Source organism: Cuculus canorus, chromosome 4 (assembly GCF_017976375.1).
Source record: "Cuculus canorus isolate bCucCan1 chromosome 4, bCucCan1.pri, whole genome shotgun sequence".
NCBI classification, from domain to species: Eukaryota; Metazoa; Chordata; class Aves; order Cuculiformes; family Cuculidae; genus Cuculus; species Cuculus canorus.
In genome coordinates, this window is record NC_071404.1 from 77636980 (window position 1) to 77660171 (window position 23192).

A 23192-nucleotide genomic window follows, 5' to 3' on the forward strand; every position below is an offset into this window, starting at 1 on the left:
CCAAAGTGCTTGCCTGTAGCTTTCTTTTCCCCCCCGTGGCGTGTGGTGGGAATTTATTTACAGCTGTATTTTGTAACTTTGCTCCAGAGCAGATGGGCAGTGTATGCTTTTGACATCTCTATGCTCTAGAATAACGATACCCACCACTGTACGCACGACCCACAGGATCGTGTCGATTCACCCAAACAGAACTCAGGTTTAAACATCAACTCAGGCGCTAAATCTCCTTGCCCACTGTCTTCAAAGGTGTCTGAGAATGCCGGAAGCCCCGTTACTGTTTGACTGAAGGGTGGGAATTTTGCAGTGCTTTGCTGTCTGCTAAACAAACCCCATTAAACACTTTCGGTTTTGTTCTCTTCCTACTATTAAAAGCGAGGGCGGTCTACTCCAAGTACTAAAGTACAGCACCATTTAATGTATTCCCTTTAATCTTTTCTTCCTACAGGGGCTCTTTCTAATTTAGTTTGTGTATTTAACTGAAGGATGAAGTACAATGTAAATGGCTGATAAGTAGTGCCACGTTCCTGAGCTAAGTTTAGGTTTCCACTGTCCCTGGAAGCCCAGATCCTAAAGTGTCGGCAGCACAGGAGTAAGACTACCCATCACCAGACTTAAAAAACCTTAACTTTGGCAGGAGCATGAAACCCATGAAACTTTGTGGATTCATTTTAGTGGCTGTTGAGTTTCCCACCGGGTCTATAGGGCAAACTTCTGCTGGCACAGCTCTGTCTGCGAGTGCTGTGACGAAGTGTGACCCGTGACTGACATAGCTGTGCCAGCAGAAGTCCCAGCTGCAGAAGCAGTTATCTGTGAAAGCGCACTTTTACTGATATAGCTTGTTTTCGTTTTTAAACGAGTGTTTTTCCCTCTCCTGGTAGTGGTGCTGCTGCCAGTAAAACACTGTGCTCCCAGGGATGTAGTGTAATCAGACATTTATTTGCCTACCTTGGAAAGGCTGACGGATCAGGGTGTATTTTCTGTGTATGCCTCTCCTCATCCACGATCTGTAGGAGCTTGGTCACGTTTGCAGTAGGAATTCGCTCCTGGAAGTAAGTGAGATTATGACTGCTACTTTTTCTTGTGTTTAAAAAACTTCCATTTCACCTGATAAGCTGGGATTTTTTTTCCATGTAGACTGTTGTCATTTTCCATTAAGAATCTTGTTTTTGCAGAGAGGGAGGCAGGCTTTTGACCAGATTTGCCAAGCACTTTAGTATTTAGCTTTCACACCAGTCCTACAAAAATAAGCCAGACAGCGATCCCAAGGTGTGTGTAGACTCCGGTACTAAAATGAAAAAGCACCAATGGAGCAAAATTAATTAATTCCCATGGTGAGATAAGTCTTTACTTAATTTAAATCTAAAACAGTGAGAAGAAAAACTTGGATTTAGCTAGACTACAGCAGCTGCTGTCTTTTTGGTGCAAAGAATTTGCACAAATGGGGAGTTGTATTTCTTTTTTCTTATTAAAACCTTTCCCAGACCATCCTGGTTTTGTGATAAAAATATGCCTTGGTAACGTGCATCGTTTTAGAGCAAACTTTAACTAAAAAAAAAATGCTGCTTAAGAAAAGAACCGGCTTTAATCTGATGGGATACTTGGGTTTAAAGGGGAAGATAAATATGAAGAAATTACTTGCTTACTGTTTGTTGGAAAGAGCTTTTGGGATTCCAAAAGGGCACTCAAGTCACCGGGTGTAACCGGATTTGCAGAAAACTGAGAAAGCAAACGTGGTGGTGGAGCTTAGTTGTTTGGGAGCATAAAACAGCATTTGAGAAAACTTTGTTAAAATATGTCTTAGGCATATTTAGATTCAGGAGGATTTGCTGGGGATTTACTACTTTACAGCATTAAATGCTAAGCCTCTTGTAATATTTTCTTTCCCCCAATTCTGTGGTTCTCTTGATGATAGCCTGTAATCAAGGCTTGGGTGCTTGGTCCTTGGTTTCTTCAATCTAACAGAGGGGTTCTCCTACCTTGAGCAGATTTGCCAGCGCTGTGTATACAGATAGCTCTCCTCCACTGTTGTCTCCGTCCCCTGTGCTGCTGAGCTCCCAGCCCCGCCAGTCGTGAGAGCCTGTGCTGAGCCAGTTCCCCTCACTAACCTGTCAGTCAATAACTCCAGAGATCAGAAGATGAAGCCTGCAAAGTGTTGTTTAAAAGCATTCATTCTTAGCTAGGCAGCGACAGTGTCATGTAACCTCACCTTTTGATTGATTCTTTGGGTTTCAGCGATTTGTCTGTACAGCTGCTCCATCTTACCTGTAAAGGTAAAGGCAGAGACTTTCTTAGGATGCATCTTTATTGGTATTGTTAGCTGGTGACAATGCTTCTGGAATTTTCTTGCTCTCCTTCACCATCTTAAAAGGCTGCTGTGCCTCGGGTCCGTGTCAGAAAACTTCACACGTGTACCTCCCGCTGCAAGACCCCCTCCAAAAAAAGAGATCAAACAACTCAGAGGGGACAAAGCAAACTCTGAAGGAACCCTCAGGAGATCGCTAAAAGACTTAACATGCACAGGATTTCCTGGATCCATTTGTGTCTCTTTCCAGAGTGCCTTGAGTAGAACTCAAGGGGTGAGGTGCAGAGAGGACCGTGTAAGGCCTTCAGCTAAGTGCGCTGACTGGCTTTATTTGAAGCGTAGTAAATTCACAGAAGGGCTATGTGACAGCTACGTCTAACAGCAAGGTACCAGACGTGACTCGGTTTCTGTTCTCTGGGAGAAAACTTCTCTCAGAGTTCTAAACAAGAAAAAAAAATCCACCACAAAAAAAACAACCCCAAACTGAAATTACTCTCAATGAAAAAGAGCAGCACTGGAGCGGCACTCTCCAGAAAAGTTGCTCTGGAATCCTGTATAGAAGAACAACTTCAGCAGCTGCTTGTGCATCTGCCTAGAGAGGATCAAGAAGTGACTTACTGGTGTTCAGATCCTACTGGGAAGCTTTCCCTCCAGGGTCTGAGAGATGGGCACTGAAAATGTGATTACAAGTAGGCAGAAATACATTAGATGATGTTCTACAACAAATAAATTTTATCCCTTTTGAAGGGAGATGTTTAACCATCACTGATAAAAAAAGCTCCAAGATGAAGAAAAAGCAGCTACCAACAATTTGAGGTACAACTCGTGTGCAGTCAGTGAACACAGAGATTTTTGAAATCCTACAAAGCCAGCACCTGGGCCCAAGGAACAGAACCCCGTTTAGCCATTGCATGTCACGCACACAAGTAACTTACCTAAAGCGTGTAGCCTGTGTGTGTACACAAGGAGCAGATAAGGCCATGTGTTAGCCGTTACTCTGGCATTTCCTGATGTAAATGATTAATGGCACTTTATGATTGCACAGCATTGTAGCTGTTTATGTTCAGTGTTTAGCTAAATTGTTTATTGTCTTTCACATTCTGCTGGCCTGTAAAGGCACCATATGTTTCTCTCTTAGAATGGTGTATAAACAGAGATTAAAAGGGCTGTAAATTTCCTGGGATATGAAGTCTGCAGCACGGGTGCATATTTCAAATAAAGCTAATACTGTGTGTATGTTGTCTGCAGGCCGATTTCACAGATCTACAACACCGTCCTGTTAGTCTATGCTAGCAGCAGAGAAACAGAATACTTTTCTGTTTTGAAACTTCCACTTTGAGCACCACAGTGAGAGTAGAGCCAGAGGAGAGGGGAGGCGAGGAGTTTTTGCTCATTGCCTTGATGCCAAAAGCAAGTTGAGGCTTGCTTGTGACACTGATGGTTAAAAGTGGCCTTGTCAAAAATAACAAGCTCAAGATCCAAACCGCAGTGCTGCTGCCTGACTCCCAACTCCAGCAGATGCCCGGGAACCCTTGTACTATGTCACCTGTCCTATTAGAATGGCCAACAACAATGATCAGTACGTGTTATTGAGGCAAAAATCTAGGAATAAAGATGACAGCCCTCAGGAAGGGACATATTCCGAGTCCATGGGGTGATGAATCTTGAGGAGGAGTTTTAGTTTTGATGTTTCCCCTACCACTCACAGCCTGATGGTTGGTGACTCTTGGCCTGTTTACAGACACAGAGCAACTAATCCTTCAGAGCACCCTGCCATCATCCCTGCTGATGTGAATCAGGATTAGTTGTTACACTAAACCAAGCGTAAAGGCAAACCTCTTGCACCCTCAGCTAGGACCAGCAGGAATTCTTATGGCTGGGAAACTACCAGAGGCAGTGCTCCTCCAAAGAGCCTGTGGTCCTTTGCCCTTCCAGAGTTACACCCCCCTCTGTGGCCTCCCCAGAAAGGGGAACCGAAGCTCCCAACTAAGGGTCCTTCATCCCTCCCACCAGTCCTTACTTGGCCACTACTGCCAGTCCAAAGCACTCTACTCTTCTACTTACAACCACCAGAAACTAAAAACCCCAGTTAAACAATCTTAAATGATTTTTAAAGGCAAAAAGTATATATAGGCTGAGGCAGCTCTGCAAGCTGCAGAAGAGAGAGGAACGTTTAGCCTTGTGTTGTTATGGAGGGGGAGGTTGCTTTTGGGGCAAGCAGGGAGGAGGAAGTCTCCTCAGCAAAAGTGAGGGGGAAAGGGAGTTGCCTTTTGCTTAGCAATGCACGTGCTGCGGCACACATCTACAGCCAGAAGGGGGATGGAGCCTTCCCCTTAGGGAGTCCTAGTATGGAAAACAGAGCTTTCCCCGCTTTGGTTCCCTTTTGAAGCCATTTGGACAACTCCAGAACCCTGCCCTACCTATAGATGATCATGAGAAGGAGGTTTCCATGGCTGCTAAGCAGAGTTTTGTGTGTGCTCAGATGTGTGCCTTTTGGGTCAATTTGAAACCCAGATAGCCACTTGTGTTTTCATTTCTTCCAGTGCCCACTACCAGCTGAAACAACCTTTTTTCAGTGAGTTTCTTCTCTGAGTGAGGGGCTTACCTTCTCTGAATCTTACCTTGACAGCAGTAGCTCCTTTCCCCCCCCTTTTCCGTCCATGTCTAGGTCCATCAAACATTTTTTTAGTTCTTCATATTTCACGAGTACCAAGAAAACAACAAAACATCCGCTTCTGGTCAAGCTGTTAATAAGAGTCAGGATTTGTAGATTATGCTCAAGTTTGCTGTTTACCCTCTAGGGCAGCTGACTGAATCGATTGGGTAGTTTTCTCGCTTTTCAAGAATGCTTCCATCTGACTGAACATCTTTGTGCCTTCTAATTACAAATTAGTTTTGCATTTTTATTCTTCCTAAGAAATCAGCCTAATGACTCTCCCAAAAGGTTCTGGCATGGCTTTAAGTATGTATGGAGAAAAGCACATTGAAGACTTCCTTCTGCAGAGTTTTAGTTGTCTTTTTCCACATGATACTCACAGGAAAATTGAGAAAGAGGGAAAGCAGAGAACACACTTTGTGTGCTTTGCTGGATTTGTCATCCTGTGTCCTGTAAACAGCAGAGCAGAGAGGTCCTGCAGGTTTTTAAGTGTCCAGTAATGCGGCCTGCAGCTGTTCCTTCTCCTGGTGCTTTATGCTAGGATTGCGTGGCCTGTGAAGTGTGTTTCTGATGGAAAGGTCCCATTCAAGCACTCCGGATACATTTATCTTTCAATGTAAGAGAGCTTGCTCTTGAGTGGGTGGAGGCGAGTGTATTCCCAAGACTTGCTTGCCATACATACTTGCCTGAAGTCAATAAGCTTCCCAATAGCGCAAGGGGTGTGCGTCTCCCTCAAATAGACGTCTTTTATCTTGGCAGATGGAGAATATCCTTTTCTTATTGCTTCAGGCTGAGATCTGGAGCAGAAGTAAAACACTTGCAGGAAAGTGTAGAGTTGTCACCCTGTCATCCGCGGGGAGAAACACAGATAGGAACCGCTACCAGCGCTGTGAAACTGCCAGCATTCCTGGCCTTTCGGAAAGAGTTGGTTCGCTGGCTTCTTGTTGGAGCATGTATCGGTATGCGCTGCTCAGCCCTCGCACACATGACACAGGCTGCTGCACGACAGAGCTTCCTGCAGATACAGACAGCAAACTTCTAGCTGATTTGCAAGGGACGTAAAAGCAGAACAGCTGTCAGAAACTGTGCTCTCCAGGTAAAACACTCTTTGCATTTTCTGAGCCTCACGGAACTTGCAGCTCCGGGCAGGAAAAGGCCAATTGGAATAGTGCTGAATGCAGTTCCCGAAGTTTGGTCGCTGCTTCCTCTATACCTTAAAAAATCAATTTATATTTGTTCTGTTGCATGAATTTACAACTGGCCCTAAAAGCAGGAGAGTGCTACCACAGGATGAATTATCTATCCAGCAGAAATTTCCACTTGTGAACGCCTTTCCTTTAATCCCTTTGTTTTGGAAAGTTAAGAAAGCAAAAGGAAAATGGGGCCAGGCAACTTCTCATGTACCAGAGTACAGTTCCAAGTGCCAGGAAGAGTCGGGCTCAGATTGTCAGATGGCCCTTGACTGGTATTTTTTCCGTCAGCCTTACGTCTTCCCTCTGGGAGTAGTTCAGTCTCTACGCACGGTTTTGTACCTGCGTGATGGTCCTCTTCTTTCTCCTTAGTCTGGAGCGCAAGATTGTGAAGCAGTGCAATTCATCAGGTAAAGTAGGAATATTTGGAGTGGATGAGAGAAGTACACGTATTATTTGAGACCTGTGGATAGGAGAGGGGTGTTTTACATTGCTAAGATTTCTGTGAAAGTCTCAGTTTCAAGGTTATGTAGCCTTTTTGCAGACCTATGTAGCAAACTCTGAGGGAGGCTCTGACCTTAGGTTATCTCTTTCCTTCTTCGATGTATTTTCTGGTGTTTGGTTTGACTCAAAGGCTGCACAGGGAATAGGCCTGCGATGAACTGCAAGGTGTTTTTCTTCCTGATATAATAACCCCTGGATGCTGCCAGACAAAGCTGTCCGTGCATCTAAAAGTGGAATTTTTCAGTTTTAAATTGATGGCCATTCATTTCATAGCAGCTGCAGGTATGGACAAAACAACCCTGGGATGTGTACACGGGGAGATGAGTATAACTCCGAGGTATTTTCTACATGGAAAATTACCTCAAGCTGTCAACAATGCCACAGCATTCCTGAATCCGTACCTGCTTCTTCCGCATACCCACTGTGGCTGTGCTCTTGCTTTAGGCTCCATTTCTGTAAAGTAGCAATGCGTGTGCAGCTCACTGGTGTGTGGCTCCTGGCAGGATCAGGGCTTCAGACTTATTTCTCTTCTTTAACTTCCTTTCAGAGATCATTATCTTCTCTGCAGGTTTATACAGCCCTTAGTGTCACGAGAACTTAGACCTCCTGTCACCTCAGTGCCTTGAAAGTGAGCGTCAGGGCTGCAGCTTTCTGATGATGCTGGATAGCTTGCGTAACTGACTCCACAGCGAAGGACTGCGGCACAGAGGGAGGGAGGACCACAGGAAAACCTTTGCAAACACAGACATTAGGGAACTCTTGAATTAACTTTTCATGCGCTAGTGTGTTAAGAAGTAGCAGAAATCAGCCCTGTTTGAAAGATTTCAGCAAAAATTGCCAGCATTCCATGGTTAAGTAATGCGCGCACTTTAGATGAAGCCCCTTCGAGTGGCTGAACAGAGGAATCCACCCAAGTTCAAGCCATCTTCTGGCAGAGGAACCAGTGCAATTCCTGTCAGCTTTCGGCCAAGCCCCCTGCCAGCTAACATATCCCTCAGGGTTTATTCCCTTATGGCCTATTTCCCTCTGATTAACTAAATACTATTAGATATTAGTGTTCTGTGCAGCAGAATTAGGCAGCAAGAAACCTCTTCTGGACCCACTGAAGATCGCAGCTTTTGAGTACATTATCTCAGTCAGATTTCAAGGATGCTCAGAGTGAATTCACCTCCAGATATCCACATCGCACTTGTCCGTTAGAGGTGCTTCTCTTGGTTCCCTCAGAGATTATCTTGGGCTGTTGTTTCTGTAGTTTCCTATTTTCCACCTTGCTGGAATGCAGCTAGAAGAGTATGTTACTCATCAACATTGATTTTAAACCTAAATCTCGTATTTGTAAGTTTAAGTATGGTGTAAATGCACATGGCAAAGATTTGGATAATCAGATACAGAAGCAGCTGAACTCTTTTGATATCCAAATAATATGCTTTTCTCAGGCTATCAGGCAAGCTTTTTTACTTCTTTGATTAAAGAAGTAAAGTACATTTAAATATGCCCTACCGAGAGAGGGGTTTATGCCTATAAACTGCTTTATTTGAAAGAGATTCCTTTTCTTTCTCCTCCCCTGGTAGCCAAGCTACTTTGAGCACTTGTGCAGCATCCTGTGGCCTGTTGAAACTGGGCTGTAACATGAAAAGGCTAACATATTGTGCTGGCTATTCCAAAACAGTTTCCACTATTGGTGGGTACTTTTTCCTCTGGCATTTTTTTTTACTCCTCCTTTCTTTTACAATCTTGAGCTTTGTCTCATCCAAATCTACCTTCAGTTGAACAGGGAAGGCCTCATCACTTTAAAGCTATCTGAAGCAAGTTTTATGGAGGCAGATTTCCCTGTTGTTAATTATTGCTGTAAAGAACAGATTGTAAGTGATAAGCCGTCCGTTATCTTTCCATCACACAGGGAGAGAAGCTGAAGTGCTGCTGGGCTTTGCTTATTTTCTTATAACATTGGCAGCCTCCCACTTACAGGGTAAGATAGCTTTGTAGCTGCGGAAATCATCTCATTTGCTTCTTTCTCCGAGCACAAACGTCTCTGTGAAGGATGAAAGGTTATTGATGATTTGAGTTGTAGTTTAAAGAAAGAAGAGTTCATTGAGAAGATCGCTTCAAAGTTGCTGCAGCGGTGAGCGTGAATTAATAATTCTGATGTAGTTTTGTTCAGAAAACAGATCGATAGCTGACTCCTCTCCAGTTATTGATCCTGAGGAGTTGAACAAGGCAAGGTTAGAGGTGCATCTCTGCACCTGAACTTGAGACAACCTGGAGAGGGTCTTTATCATGTCTAAGCGAGTGACAGAATGAACTGAGGTGTCAAATTAGGCTTGTCAATACAGCAGCTCTTTCTCTAGAAGCTTGGAGTGATGCTCACACACCACGATACTGTAAAGCTTACTCAGTTCTTGCTGCTGAGACGTTTCTGTTTCCCTGGTCCTACTGCTGTCAAACTGGCACTAGGAAAACCTCCTGCTTTAAGTTGCAGCCACAAATGGCTGCTTTTCTTCTGCACCCACAGCCCAGCCCAGAGTTTTGTCTCGATGCCTGCTACTGATCCGGCACCGGCTGCTTCCTTCCCCAGACTCCCGATGGCTTCAGTACTTAATCCTTTAAGCCATACTGTCCTGCATCATTAAAAGCCCAGCACTCTCCAGGGGATGGGGCAGCATTGCAAATGGTTTGTTGCTTTGAACTGGTGGGGGATACTGGTGTAAATAAATGCACTATTTAAACCCTCCCTCGGGGGGCTTCTGATCAGGTTTATTTACAGACTGGCTGCTGAAACACTCCTTGCCCTATAATAGGTCCCTTGTATGCATTTCTGTTAACCAGGCCTTTGCTTTTGAGGAGGTGCCATGTAAACCAGCCCCCAAAATGCTCCTGTGAAAACAACAGGTATAAAAGGCATCTGCAGATAAAGGCAGATATTGCTCTACTTGATGCGAATATTCAAGAGTTGTCATGCACACAAGAGAGGGAACAGGCTATTTCAAACAGAGCAGAAGCTGTTCTTCTGGAATAAGGGCTGAAACGTTAACTAAGCACAGAAATTAAAAATAACTACGTAATGGTGCATAGTATTTCCATGCAGTAAATAGTTCAGCTGTTCTTGTAAGTGGGGGTGTGACAGAGAGGAAAAGGAAGGGTGGAAATCTGGATATTCTTGTGTTACCTGTGATTTAAGAAAAGAATTTGTACTTCATTTAGAGGAGATGAGGGAACGGGGGGAAATAACTAGTGAGTGTATGTCAGTAGGACAATTAACATTTCCAAGCGAGTGCCAGTTGGCTCTAGAGTTAACAGAATCCAGCTTATTTCCTCCTTTCCCCCTCCTCCCCTTGGCCTTTGCTGCTATTTTTCCTCCAGGGTTTGCTTCTATGACTTTTCTGTGCTTCCCTGGGCTTTTATGGTCTTTGTTGAAGTGAGAATGTGAAGCCCCTGTGATCTCACCACCACTGAATTTACCATCAACTGCAGGTTCTTGGATACGTCTTGCGTTTCACTATTCCCACCCTCAACTCAAATTTCCCTGCGCTCAGGCTTATGCTGTGTGTCTGGACAGGCAGAGGTGAGAAGCCTCGCAGGATGTGCGTGCTGAACGTCACTGTGGCCACTCATACATCTTGTTTTGCTGCCCTGCAGGGGCTTGACAGCACACAAGCAGCTCCGTGCAAGCTGGGCTGGTGCTCTAACAGGGTGCCAGGCACAGGAAATTCCTTACTCAAAAGGGACAAAGCTGTGTAGTTAACAGTGACTGTTTTCAATCCCTGAACACTGTTGTGTTGCTCGACAACCTCTGGCAGATCCCTACGGACTGCTGCACCTCTCACACGATGAAGAGTTGCTAATGAGCAGAGAGTGGATTGTCAGTGAAACTGCACATCCAAAACTTAAATAGCCTCTTCTTGATGACCTCATCCAAGTACCACATGGAATAAGAACTAGTGCAAGATTTGGACAAATTCCATCGTATTGTTGCTGTGCTTGCTGCTGACACGTCCTTTTCACCACGCTTCGAGGGTCACCAGCGGGAATGGGTGAGCGCAAGTCCAAAATCCTGCATGCAGTTTCTCACAGAGTTGCCACCGCTCTAGTAAGAACAGCAGCACTTTCCAAATTGTCAATGAAGTTCATCAAACAGCAATGCTCTCTTCCCAGCCCTGAACTTACTCCATGAAGATGCCTTATGCCCATGCAGCCTGGAACAAGGTGAATGGCTGTGATTTTCCCTTGACTATGCAAAGATAGGGGCAGCACTGTAGTACAAGTCCATTCCCTTTTGCTTCTTAGCCCAAACGTGCCTCCTGGCCAGTTAGACCTTAAAAGAACCACTTTTCATCCGCTCAGCATTGGTGTAGAGATGCCACTACTTCAGTCTTTCTGCTTTATTTTGCCTACATCCGCTGCGATGTAAAGCTGTGGTCGTTGGAGGAGATCATCCTCGTAAGAGGTACAAGGATGGACCATGTAAACTACTTCTGAAGCTTATTTTGTTGAAATACTTTCTATATTTATGTTGACCATGTAGAAAAGGTGGCAGTTTTAGTAAAGTATTCAGCTTGCAACATCTGTGAAGACTTTTGGAAAGTTTCAAGTTAAAGGATTTAACTACTGAACTCAAGAGTAAGAAAGGTGTCTTACTAAAGCAGGTTTGTTTTTAGATGCTTGACTGATGCAGTTCAAGAAATCCTCTATATTACCTTGCTGTACTTGTAAATGCACTAGCAGCTAAGAAGATGTGATGTTCTAGCAGTAAGGTCCTGTCTCTTTCCCACTTGGAGCCCAGATTATTTAAAAAAAGCAAACTGGGCTGAGACCCTGTGTAAAAGTTAGCACTGAAGTGGAGTTACTGTCACTGCAGACTTGAAAGGGGGGAGAGGTACATGGCCTTCAATGCTCTAGGTTTCCACAGTTGTCCTAACCATGTGGTTTTGGACTTTCTGCTAAAGAAGAGCTTGCTAGCGAGTGGAGATCAGTAGTTCTACTGAGTTTATGTAGGGGAGCCCTCTGCACACAGAGCCGTGGGTGTAGCCATGACAAATTATTTTCGTATCATTCAGCCAAGAAAATAAATACATCTTTATATAGATTTATGAAACAAAGGGGTTTTTTTCAGTTTTACGTGTGGACTTATTGTTTGTTTCTAGTTCTGTGGTGCTGAGCTTGGAATTTTAGTTGTTATTCCTTTGATTTGATATTCACTTCAAACTTCATCTTTTGCCTTGCGACTTATTTCCACTTACTGTTTATCTGTCCTCCTGTCAGTAGGATACTGGTGTCCAAGCAGTCTTTGTTTACACACTTTGATTATACTTTCCTCAAAGATCATTTGAAAGCTCAGGATTGGGAGATGACAGTAACAAAATGCTTATTTTCTTTTTAATAAAAAGAAAAAAAGGGGGATGAGGCACTTTTATTATTTTCCCCTGACACTCTCTGTTCCCAACCAGGTTATTTGGAATAAGAGACTGAAAAGAGACAGTACCTTTGTTGGCAGTCACAATGCTGATGAACTCTTGGTAGAGACAGCGCATGCAGAGGAGGTTGAACATGTTCCTGCAGGAAAGCACAGTGAAGAAAATTCAGATCCAAGCAAAAGACAATAATAATTCCCCAGGCATATTTTCTTGCTAGTATATATACACTGTATTAAGCTAACACGTGTACATATCCTACTATTAGCAGTTTTGGTGTAAATCCCCTTAAACAATCTCCATCTCCACCTCCCAAAGTACTCCAAGTCAGTTTGTCGTGGGTATTGGCTGTACTTTCCCCTTCTCCTTCGAGGGACTGAAACTTTTGTCATACACTTATAAAAACAGAGTGCATTTATTAGAAATGAATTGCCTTCCTCTCCTCCCTCTGCAGCCATTTACTCCTGTTTACAAAACACACAAGATAAAAATGGCTCTGTTTTCCAGCTTATGGTCCAACTTTCCAACGTTAAATAACAGACGCCCGTGTGTACACACGTGCACGCACACGCTCTGGCCTCGTCAGCCAGCAGGATTTTTAATTCCTGGGAGGGCTCACCGTATGGAAGTGGACAGAGAGTAAGCTGTTACCGTGCAAAGGAAGGAGGGATGATTCAGGGCTGTCTGCTGGATGTTTTTCAAAACGTTTTGGCAGTTTGACTCATCTATGTACAGGCTGGGGGAAAAAAATCATCACAAGGAATGCCACTCTGCTGGAGGCGAGGAGTTCGAGTTGTGCCAACACATCCACGAATGGAGGGCCAAAGCAAGTTGGAGTTGCAGCTCTTTTCGATTTGCCTCCTCGCTAGGAGCAGACAATTCTTTTATGCATTGAGGTATGAAAGAACTTAAAAGGAACAACACATCAGTCACTGTAATTTTAAGAAATGCATCTTCTGACCTCTCTGAGGAATGGACTAGTCATTATTGTGCAGCAGCACGTAGCTCCAAGGGACTTTAGCCTATCTGGCTTCAAAGCCCTCCTGCAACATAGATGCCAAATGATCTGGACAGTTTTGAGCAGGCTTTCTCTTTCTACTGAGCATACGTTAATCCTTCTGCTCAATGGGGGATATTTGCCTTCGGAAGAAGGGATTTGGCTCTACTAAAACTGATAGTGAGTTCCTCTCTTGTAGTGACCCAGAGGTGGTTACTTTGGCATGTTTGGATGTGCTGTGTAACAGAAGAGATTGTCTGTGTTCACAGCTGCTGTTGATTTCCCCCACCCAATAAAAAAACCTCACACTATGAGTTAAGAAATTTCTTAATCCCTAGCATAGCATCTTCTTTTTCTCTTGGTGTGTTGAAGCGATTTGTAGGCCTGCCTTCAGCTTCTCCCTAAGAAAATTTACAGTTTATATTTCATCCTGCTAACTGCATCCTTCCTATCTCATATTTCCCACATCTGTACAACTTGAGAAGGTCTTAGATAGTGAAGTACAGAAGACCAATGCTCTTTTGTGTTATTACCTGGTTGTATGAAACTCCAAGTGTGAAGAAGTTCCTGTTGCTTGTTGCCAAAAAAAAAGTCTTCAGAATAAAAGCAGCCTGATAGCTCAACACATTCTTCTTTCACACTCTTCACACCCTCAGTATTGTTAGATTTTTTGGCTTTAATTCATAGTCAGTGTGCCACTCTCTCCCAAAATACAACAGCATATAAAACACAAGCACAAATAAAAGGCAGCCACAGACCCACTGCTGACAGCACTTCCCTTCCAACTGCCCTCCTCAGCTCTTTTATAGACAGCTGAGCCAGAGCTGTTTAACCTCACCTGGGACCATAGTCAGGGTTCCAGCTGAGTAAGTAACCCTGTTGTGCCTGTGGTCTCCAGGCTTTTGAGGACAGACTTGGAACAAAGAGTTAGGACACAAGCCTGGAATTCTTAGACACCACTGGATTTCAAAGTGTGCTTAGAGCTTAAATATTGTTCTTACTGATGCACCGGTGTTCTCATATTCAGGTTTTCTTTAATTTACACAATATTTGGACCATGCTATCGACGTTCACGTGCTTACATCTGTAGAAGAGAATAAATTTTAGTAGCTTCCAAAGTTTTCCAAGGGAAGTCTGTAGAAGAAAAGCCAGTGAGAATTATTTTTTGGTCCCCCTTGAAAAGCAAAGAACTGAGTGCACGTGTTGTGCTCATGTCACACTTGCATCAGCTGAATTTTAGCAAAGGCCTTGCTTGTACCCACAGGCTGCAACTCCACAAAAGCCCGGGCTGACCTAAATAAGTGCTAGTTCAGTTCTCACATCCCTGGTTGGATCTTCCTTCTTTGTTCCTTGTGGCAGCACTAAGACGCATCCGGTTTTGGGGTTACGTGACTCAGGGAACTCAGTGTAGCTCCCTGAAGACCGAGGAAAACTAGGTTGGGATTTTTGGATGCTGGTTTAGTTCCAGGACAAGCAGAGGAGGGAGTGGGACCGATAAGAGCTGGGAACCCAGGCAGAATTCATTTTTGCTTCAAAAAAATGTAATTCATGTGGTTGCTTTCAACTGTTGCTCAATGTTGCTGTTACGCAGAAGAAAAAAAAAAAGGATATTTAAGTTTGTTTTCCCTTTTCTGTCCCTGTGGAAAATGCAGTGATCCTCGTTTGACTCACTACTGTTTCAAAATAACATTAAAGTGACTAATACCTGAAAAATGCACGTGGCGTTTGACTCGCAGCACGGGGCTCATTTCATTGCCGGGCCTCTGGCTGCCGCAAATGGCTTTAAATTGGCACGGCACTTTTAATGAGTGATATTTCAATGTGATTTAATTGGGTTCCTTGCCAAGGAGGAAACTGTGATCCTGAAGCTTTTAGGTGGTGTCACCCAAGCAGTGGTCACTTCTTGGCCTGCGGGCAGGTATGGATGAGCATGGGGTGACTCGGATGGTCTGACCACTGCGGTTTTAAAGGCTTCATCTGCAAGTCCTGGGATATTTATCCAACTTCTTCCCCCACTGCAAGGAGCGAGGCTGCTGGGGTCTGGCAGTGGGAATGGCAGACCCAGCTTGGGTTTCAAGTGAGGCTGCTCTGCAGCTGGAGGAGCCTGCTGCTACTTCAAGGCTTTGAATTAGTGTGTGGGTGACAGCAAGGACCTCTGGTTGGACTGTACCTTCCCGAGCTGGTAGCTAGCTGGTTCCAGCCTGTGTTGAAACAGCAAACAGATACATAAATAATTTTCCACTTGTATTCTTAGCTGGAAACGCACCTTGAGCCCATGGGAAGCAACGGTGGCCAAGGATTTTTGCAGCAGTGTGTTGGAAGGGACCTCAAAGCCCATCCAGTCCCACCCCCTGCCACGGGCAGGGACACATCCCACTGGATCAGGAGCTCCAAGCCCCATCCAACCTGGCGTAAACACCTCCAGGGATGGCGCAGCCGCCACTCCCCTGGGCAACCTGGGCCAGGGCCTCCCTACCCTCACACAGAAACATTTCTTCCCAAGATCTCATCTCAATCTCCCCTCTTTCAGCTGAAAACCACTCCCCTTCGTCCTGTGCCTGCCCTCCCTGATCAAGAGCCCCTCGTCAGCTTGCCTGGAGCCCCTTTCAGGACTGGAAGCTGCTCTAAGGTCTCCCTGGAGCCTTCTCCAGGCTGAACAACCCCAACTCTCTCAGCCTGTCCTTGTTCGGGAGGTGCTTCAGCCCTCAGATCATCTTGGTGGACTCCTCTGGACCCACTCCAACAGATCCATGTCCTTCCTGGATCTCATGTTCTATTAAAGTGTCACTGCAGGTGTGATATGTCAGCTTTACTCGATGCAAAACTAGCTTGCTGCTTTTTGGCATGGACAGACTTGCTCCGTTCATGCCATGTCTGAAAATGCTGGGACTGTGCTCTTGATTTGGGTGTATATCACATAAAATTTGTATCAAGTAGCATACTAGATAATCCACTTGGTGCTACTCAAGGCAATTCGGCTTTAATACAAAGGGCAGTAGTGGTGCAATGTGTTTCCTTACAGGCATTGGGACTGGGGACAGCAGCTGGCAGCTGCCAGAGACTGCAGGCTCTCTCACCATTTGGGTCCTGGCCCCTCGTTTCGGCTCTGCTGGATGTCTCTGGTTGGTTCCAGGGTCTAGCAAAATCCAGGAAGACATGTGTCGAGACACACTGGAATGTGGATTAGTTTTGTACACATATAAGGGCAAGGATGCCCTGCAAAAAAGAGGTGGAATAGGGCTCTTGTGGCTCTCGGCAGGAACTGTGAGGAAGCTATTCGTGGGTCTGGGGCGCTGCCTGCTTCTGCACATGCACATACTCAGCAGTGGAGGTAAATCCAGCAAAACCCAAGCACCAGAGATTTAGCACTCCCAAAGCATGGCCTGCAACTCTGACTGTGCTGGGAAGTGCAGTTCCTGATTTTGAGGTTCTGAAACGAGGACTGGAGGATTTCAGGTCTAATCCTGTGTCCTTAAGTAATCGGTTTCATTCATCACCCCACACTGAATTGCTGCAGCTGAGCAGCATGAGCGCAGAATCCTCTTACCCGATAGCTTTCCTTGCCGTATGACCTCACCTGTAAATAGAAGCTGGCTATAATTAGACGTGGGGCTCACATCTGCCCTGCGCCTGCAACGGGGAGCATTCCTTTGGCGTTCGTCGGGGAAGGAGGCACCAGACCTGTAACTAAGACCCTTTGCAGGGAAGAGCCCAGACAATTCCTGCTCTGGTGCAATCCTGTTTTGGCTCTCTGCATTAGTTGGAAAATGCAGTACCATGGGCTCATAAAGGGGACATATGATCTTTGTTTGGTTGGATGAGCTGAAAAACACCCTGAACTAGTTTCCTCAAATTCTTCATCATTTTCTGTCTTGACAGTTCAGCAAACCCAAGGAGTTACAGTTGTTTGAAGAGCTTCGCAGCGATTGCAGCCAGTTGTAGCAGAGATCGATGTATGAGGGAAAAATGCACCCTCTAACCAGCTGCTTTGGATTTGTATAAAATCAGGGTTTCTGCATTTTGTGTGTTTGGGGAGGAAGAGACCAGTGAACAGCAAAATTAGCCAACCTGATGTTTTTAACTCAAACAGCCCCTCTCCTCGACCCAGTCTTTCTCAGCACAAGGGTCTGGGGAGGTACAGAGGAAAACTTCTTCCAGTGTCATCTGGGAAGTGTACGGGGGAGCTCCCTTCTGACAAGAATCAGGAAAATGACATCGGTTGAATTTGTGTGTGCAAGCTCACCCCTAAGACATGGTATCTGCACAAGAACAGCTAATGAGAATTTTGCCTGAGCTCATTTTGTGTCTCCTAGGCCACTAGGAGTGAAAAGATCTTGACTTACAATGAGCATGAAAAAGCACAAAACCGAAAAGCTAGATAGTTCATGGAAAAATTGAGCTAATTCCCCTTTAGAGCTCCATTTTGAGTGTTGTATAAGTGGAGCACAAAAGGGAAACTTTGTATGTTGGAAATAATTGCTGTAAAAGAAAAGAGAAGAGCCTTACTTTCAGCCATTAGCTCCCTGAGAAAACTACAGGAGGGAGCAAGCCGTGTGCTCTTGTGAACCGTGTAACGCTGTCATCTTGTTGGCAGGTTCTGCCCACAGCAAATAACTCGGTGGTGACATAGGTTCTGCTTTGGTTTTGGGGGATAAACTAGGAAATGGAGAAGGTCTACATTGGGGCAGGACAAGGCAGCAGCGTGGATGGCTGCGGAAAACCAAACTTTGCAGGAAGAAATGCTCTTCTCTATTACAGGCCCGTATTCCACAAAGGCCTGAGCACCTGCTGAACTCCATGCACTGGAAGCGGTTGGGCTGACATCAGCATAATATTTATTGTTGGTAAACTCCTGGGCATGTGGTTTTGCCGAGTGTCACCAGGGAAGGGAATCTCCTGGCGGGCTGAAAATGAAGAAATGTTGCCGAGTGACAGACGGTAACGGTTGTGCTGCTCTTTCAGACTAACAGGGATGCCAAAGGAAAAATATGATCCTCCAGATCCTCGCAGAATTTACACCATCATGTCAGCAGAAGAGGTAGCCAATGGGAAGAAGTCACACTGGGCTGAATTGGAGATCTCGGGTGAGTTGGGTTTGAATTGTTTGTTCAGCGGTGCCCCGGAAACGCACCAAATGCTTTCAGATAGGGGAGCCTGGGTATCTTCTGCAAGCGTCACTGAGTGTTCCAGGGAAGTGGTAGTGTTTCCACACTGGAAATCCCATATTCTGACATATTCCAACATCCCCCCCTAGTTTGTATCTGACGGTTCCAGAGTGCAAACCTGACTAAAGAGGGGGTTCTTTGCTTTTCTTTTTTAGGTAGAGTGCGGAGCTTAAGTACATCCCTTTGGTCGCTGACACACTTGACTGCTCTGCACCTCAATGACAATAATCTTACTCGCATTCCACCTGATATTGCCAAGCTTCATAATCTGGTTTACCTGAATCTGTCATCCAACAAACTCAGAAGTTTACCAGCAGAACTAGGAAACATGGTGTCTCTCAGGTGAGAGAAAGTATTCTGGTTAACGTTTCAAAAATCTACATTCAGTGATTGGCACCAAGAATTTTATTTCGCTTTCCATTGTTGTATTTAAAATAATCCTGAAAAATTCAAGACTGGTGCAGATTTTCAGTTCAATAATAACTACTTTTGGGTTTGTTACCCTTCTTTTCTGATCTCTGCAGATACGTGTCTGTAAGCTATGTAGTCTTCTGCTCTGAAACATTCTTTGAGGCTTGGTGATTGCCTGCTGTTTAAATTTGCCCTGATTTAGTTTTGAGTTTGGGAGCTTTTGTGGCTTTTTTTCCCCCTAATGAAAGTATTCCGGTTGTGCTTTGGAATGGGAAGATTGACATATCTGTCCACAACACAAAAAAATCCAGGGTGAAAAGTGTCATCTTTGAAGATGAGCAGCATATAGTGCTTGAGGAGTTCTCTTTTGAAGTGATACTCATCAAAAGTATTTTTGCATTTCCTGCAGGGAATTGCTTTTAAATAACAATATGTTACGGGTTTTGCCTTACGAACTTGGACGGCTCTTCCAGCTACAAACCCTGGGTTTGAAAGGTGAGTGAATTCTTTACAGTTAACTGTTCCTAGAAGTGCTCTTTAATTACTGAGGGGGTTGGGCTCAAAAGTTTTGCGTGTTATCTCAGCATTTTCCTGCAGTTTATTGGAGATCCAGACTTCTAGCAAAAACGACCAGCCAGTCAAAAAAACAATGTGTCTGGTTTTTAGAATCACAGAATAGTTAGGGTTGGAAGGGACCTTAAAGATCATCTAGTTCCAACCCCCGTGCCATGGACAGGGACATCCCACTGGATCAGGCTGCCCAAGGCCCATCCAGCCTGGCCTTGGAACACCTGCAGGGATGGGGCAGCCACAGCTTCTCTTGGCAACCTAGGCCAGTGTCTCACCACTCTCATGGTGAAGAAATTCTTCCTAATGATTTGATTTTAATGCTCTTAAGCTTCCTTACAAGCCTATTTCAAATCTGTAGATAGGTAAATAGACCCTTAACCTACTGTATTATTAATAGAGGTGAGTTGAAGGAAGAAAATCCATGTGTGTAGCTATTGCTACAACATCTGTTACTGCGGTGTTACAAGTTAAGCAACCCTAATATCTTCTGGGTCAATTTGTCTGTTCTCATTATGAGCGATTTTCTTTGGTTGGAAAGCCTCAAGAAAGTCAGGCTACTAATCAGCCGGTTGTTGTTTTATGCTGTTGGCAGGCAATCCTTTGTCACAAGATATTCTCAGCCTCTACCAAGATCCAGACGGAACTCGAAAGCTACTGAACTACATGCTTGACAATCTAGCAGGTGACAGCCCTACAAATCTGATTGACAGAAGCAGTTTAAAAGCACGCAGTTCTGACAGTATTTGCTGCTAAAACAAGAATCTGAACCACTCAAGGAAGAATATTTTCTAACTGCTTTTGTGTTCTTGTCAAGTGGTTCGAGTCACACACACAAACACAAACCCTCACACAGTGGAAGGTTGACATAGAGTCTAAGCTCTTCCCTTGTTACCAAGTTACAGCCAGTTGTTCCCACTGTTGTGTTTGAAACCCTTCAATTACCAATGAAGTGCAAAGTCTTCCTTGCTGAAGCCATTTTGGTACTTCCCACTAGAAATTATAATTAAATGCAAGCAGAATGTCACATTTAGATCTAGAAATAGCAAAGTGATTAAGAATGTCCAGTACCCGACTTAAATCATGTTTTATGGTTCTGTAACAGCTTTCTGGTTTACCACTTGACATCTACTAAGTTAAACCATTGCAGGAACAATGGATATAGAGTGAGGTTCTTGAAGAAGGGGAGGATAGGATGTCTGAACCCCTGCAGGACTCACTCCTCCTTCTTCAGCAGCATATTCAAATTGCAGGAGGAATGTGATGATGCTTATAGATTGCAAAGCAAAAGAAGAAAATAGTGGTGCATCTTAGAAGTGACTACTTTGCTCTTACTATTGCGGGCCCTTTAAATGATTTTTGCCTCCCCTGGAGCCTGAAAAGACTTGGGGAGCTGGGGTTGCAAAGCACAGTATGGAACATTATTGTTCAGTCATCATTTTGACTTAGAAATTGTAGCTTACCAATATAAACCCTGAATTAATCATAGCTTTTATTTTTTTTAGTTCATCCAGAGCAGCTGCCTCCAAGGCCATGGATTACTTTAAAAGAACGAGACCAAATTCTGCCCTCAGGTAAATCTGTGGTTGTTTTCTCCATGTTCGCAGAATGATGTGCTGAAAAACTTTTCTTTGCCTTTATTTTTGGAGAAGGCTTCTGCCTTGCATAGATTCAATTGAAAACAGCAATTTGAGTTCATTTGTGCTAAAACAACCTGTAGCTGTGCTGTAAGTATCACTTTTGTAACTTGAATGGGATGTTGTTTCCATGTTAGGCTTTTTCATAAGTCTTCCAGCCGCTGATACCCGAGCAAAAGACCTTGTCTTAAAAAATTAATTTCTCAGAAATAATAAGAACTGTAAAATAACTACGTACAAATGCACAGAGCTACCGAAGTGAAACTGAAGTCTGTACCTGCCGGTAAACAAGTGGACGGCCTGGCGCTGCAGTTGGTTTAATGCCCTCTGTTGTTGCTTTTGATTAAGTGCAGGAGGCCGCAGCTCTTCAGGCTGTCCCGATCCTGTGGCTCTTCTGTGCGCATCCTGAATGTCACCTCCAAAAAGCAGCTGTGAGCTTGCGGAAGGAAGAAATATGCCAATATTGTTATTGCAGGAGAACATTAATAACCAGCAAGAGTAACTATGCAGTCCCATAAACTTTACTGTTTTAGAAGCATGAAGACTGTAGGGCTTCCAAACTGAACTCGGTTAGGCTATGTGTTGGGTAGGGTAGTGCTGCATTTCCGATCATCTGTCACTTTTTTATATTCGAGAACAATGAACCGGAAAAATATAGGAAGGAACAGGAAATGCAAAAAAGTCCATTAAGCCACCGCAACATTCAGTTCTGCATTTCTGTTTCAAATTCCCTTACGAATCCGTTTCTCAATACAGTTCTACAGACTTTGGGTTTGTTTTTTCAATCAGTCATCCTGAGCAGAAACAGAAATCAGAAATTGTTGGAAAGCACAGCGTTAGGCAAGTGAGCTGTGAGATGTTTTGCTGTAGGAACCGTACCAAGCTGACTGGCTGTTGTTATAAAATTGAAACAAATGAAGAGCAGAGATCTTCTTTGACTACGAGTATGAAAAAAAAAACCAGCTGTGGGGTAGCATCAGAGTAAAACCTCACTGTTTTCCCTGCCAATCTGAGCAATCTTTTCCCCATGGCACAGTGCTAGGATGTGGCATTTACCGATCATTTTGAATTGGTGTAAAACCTAAGAGAGTCGAGAAGTTTGTGTGTGAAAGCAGTGTGTTTCAAGTTGAATGAGCTGGTGAGCCGCAGGCCAACCTCTCTGTTTTAAAGAACTGTGACCAAATAATATATTAAGTGCTTGCTAATTTTTGACTCCGTTTCTCCACCTTCCCTGCCCTCACCCGGACCTCACAGAATCCTAAGCAGAATGCTGTGAGAAACTGTGTCAAAGGGTTTATGGATGTCCAAGAAGACAACATCCACAGCCTGTCCCTCTCCCTTAGATGTGACAGACATAACTGACACAGCTTAGAAATGTTGTGCTGCTGCTGGGAAAATTGTACAAATGTTTTGAAATCCTGTTGCCTAAAAATGAAGCATTCTAAAGCAGCGTTTCTCTCTGATGCTGTGCTATTTGACATAGTAACTGCTTCTTAGCAGCCTCATCTTGCTGTTGTTTTAGAACCGTATGGGTCACTTAGGCCTGAAGCTGCTCTATCCAATAAATACTAGGGTTTGTTTCCCTCACTGAAATGGCTGCTACTTCCCATCTCCTTCGCCTCAAATTCAGAGAGAGAGACTGTTCCTCATTGTTGCCAGCCCCTTGATCTCCCCCATCCTAAAAGGCAATAAGGAATTGACTTCCAAATGGAGTTGCATCGCTTTGTTATGCCTGTAATGCCATCTCATTTTGGTTGTAATGCTGATTTTTTCCAGGGAGGGTTTAGCCTTACATGGTACCTGCTGGCTCAGCATGGCCTTTTTAACTCCTGCTCATGAAACACTCAGGGGAATAAGCCCACTGGCTTGTGTTCCATAGGCCCTCCAGAACAGACCGTGCAAGATTCCGTCTTTTGGCTTCAGTACATTCAGCGTTTGTAATCTTCAGAGGTTGATAACCTTTCCCATTCTTTCTCTCCTTCCAGCTTCCTTCACAGTGATGTGTTACAATGTGTTGTGCGACAAATACGCCACCCGGCAGCTCTATGGCTACTGCCCGTCTTGGGCACTCAACTGGGAGTACAGAAAAAAGGGAATCATGGAGGAAATTGTCAACTGTGATGCAGATATCATTAGTCTTCAGGTAGTTGGGAAATAAGTACTGTATTTTTTATCAGACACAGAAAACATTAATTTCCACCTTTAGAATTAAATGCTCCCTCGAAAACGCCACGTGTACCTGCTTCCTAACAAGTTCTAGGGCTTACCCAGAAAAGCTGCATGCATCATGTCTTGTTTACACATTGCCTTGTGTTTTATGGAATGAGACAAAGTACGTGAGATAAAATTAGCCAG

The 23192-nt window shown here is 44.3% G+C and overlaps 1 protein-coding gene across 3 annotated transcripts in view; it reads left to right on the top strand.

Moving 5' to 3' along the window:
• CNOT6L (CCR4-NOT transcription complex subunit 6 like) overlaps positions 1 to 23192 on the top strand; it is a 33032-nt gene that overhangs the window by 2035 nt on the left and 7805 nt on the right. For 2 of the 3 annotated variants that reach the window (XM_054065082.1, XM_054065083.1), the window contains exons 2-7: positions 18020 to 18141; positions 18378 to 18564; positions 19043 to 19128; positions 19796 to 19885; positions 20706 to 20774; positions 22823 to 22980. In XM_054065082.1, coding sequence (XP_053921057.1) covers positions 18030 to 18141; positions 18378 to 18564; positions 19043 to 19128; positions 19796 to 19885; positions 20706 to 20774; positions 22823 to 22980 — 702 coding nt within the window. In that variant the 5' untranslated portion in view covers positions 18020 to 18029. Of the gene's footprint in view, positions 1 to 915; positions 1050 to 18019; positions 18142 to 18377; positions 18565 to 19042; positions 19129 to 19795; positions 19886 to 20705; positions 20775 to 22822; positions 22981 to 23192 lie in introns of those variants that run through there. The other variant, XM_054065084.1, reaches the window with a different exon arrangement.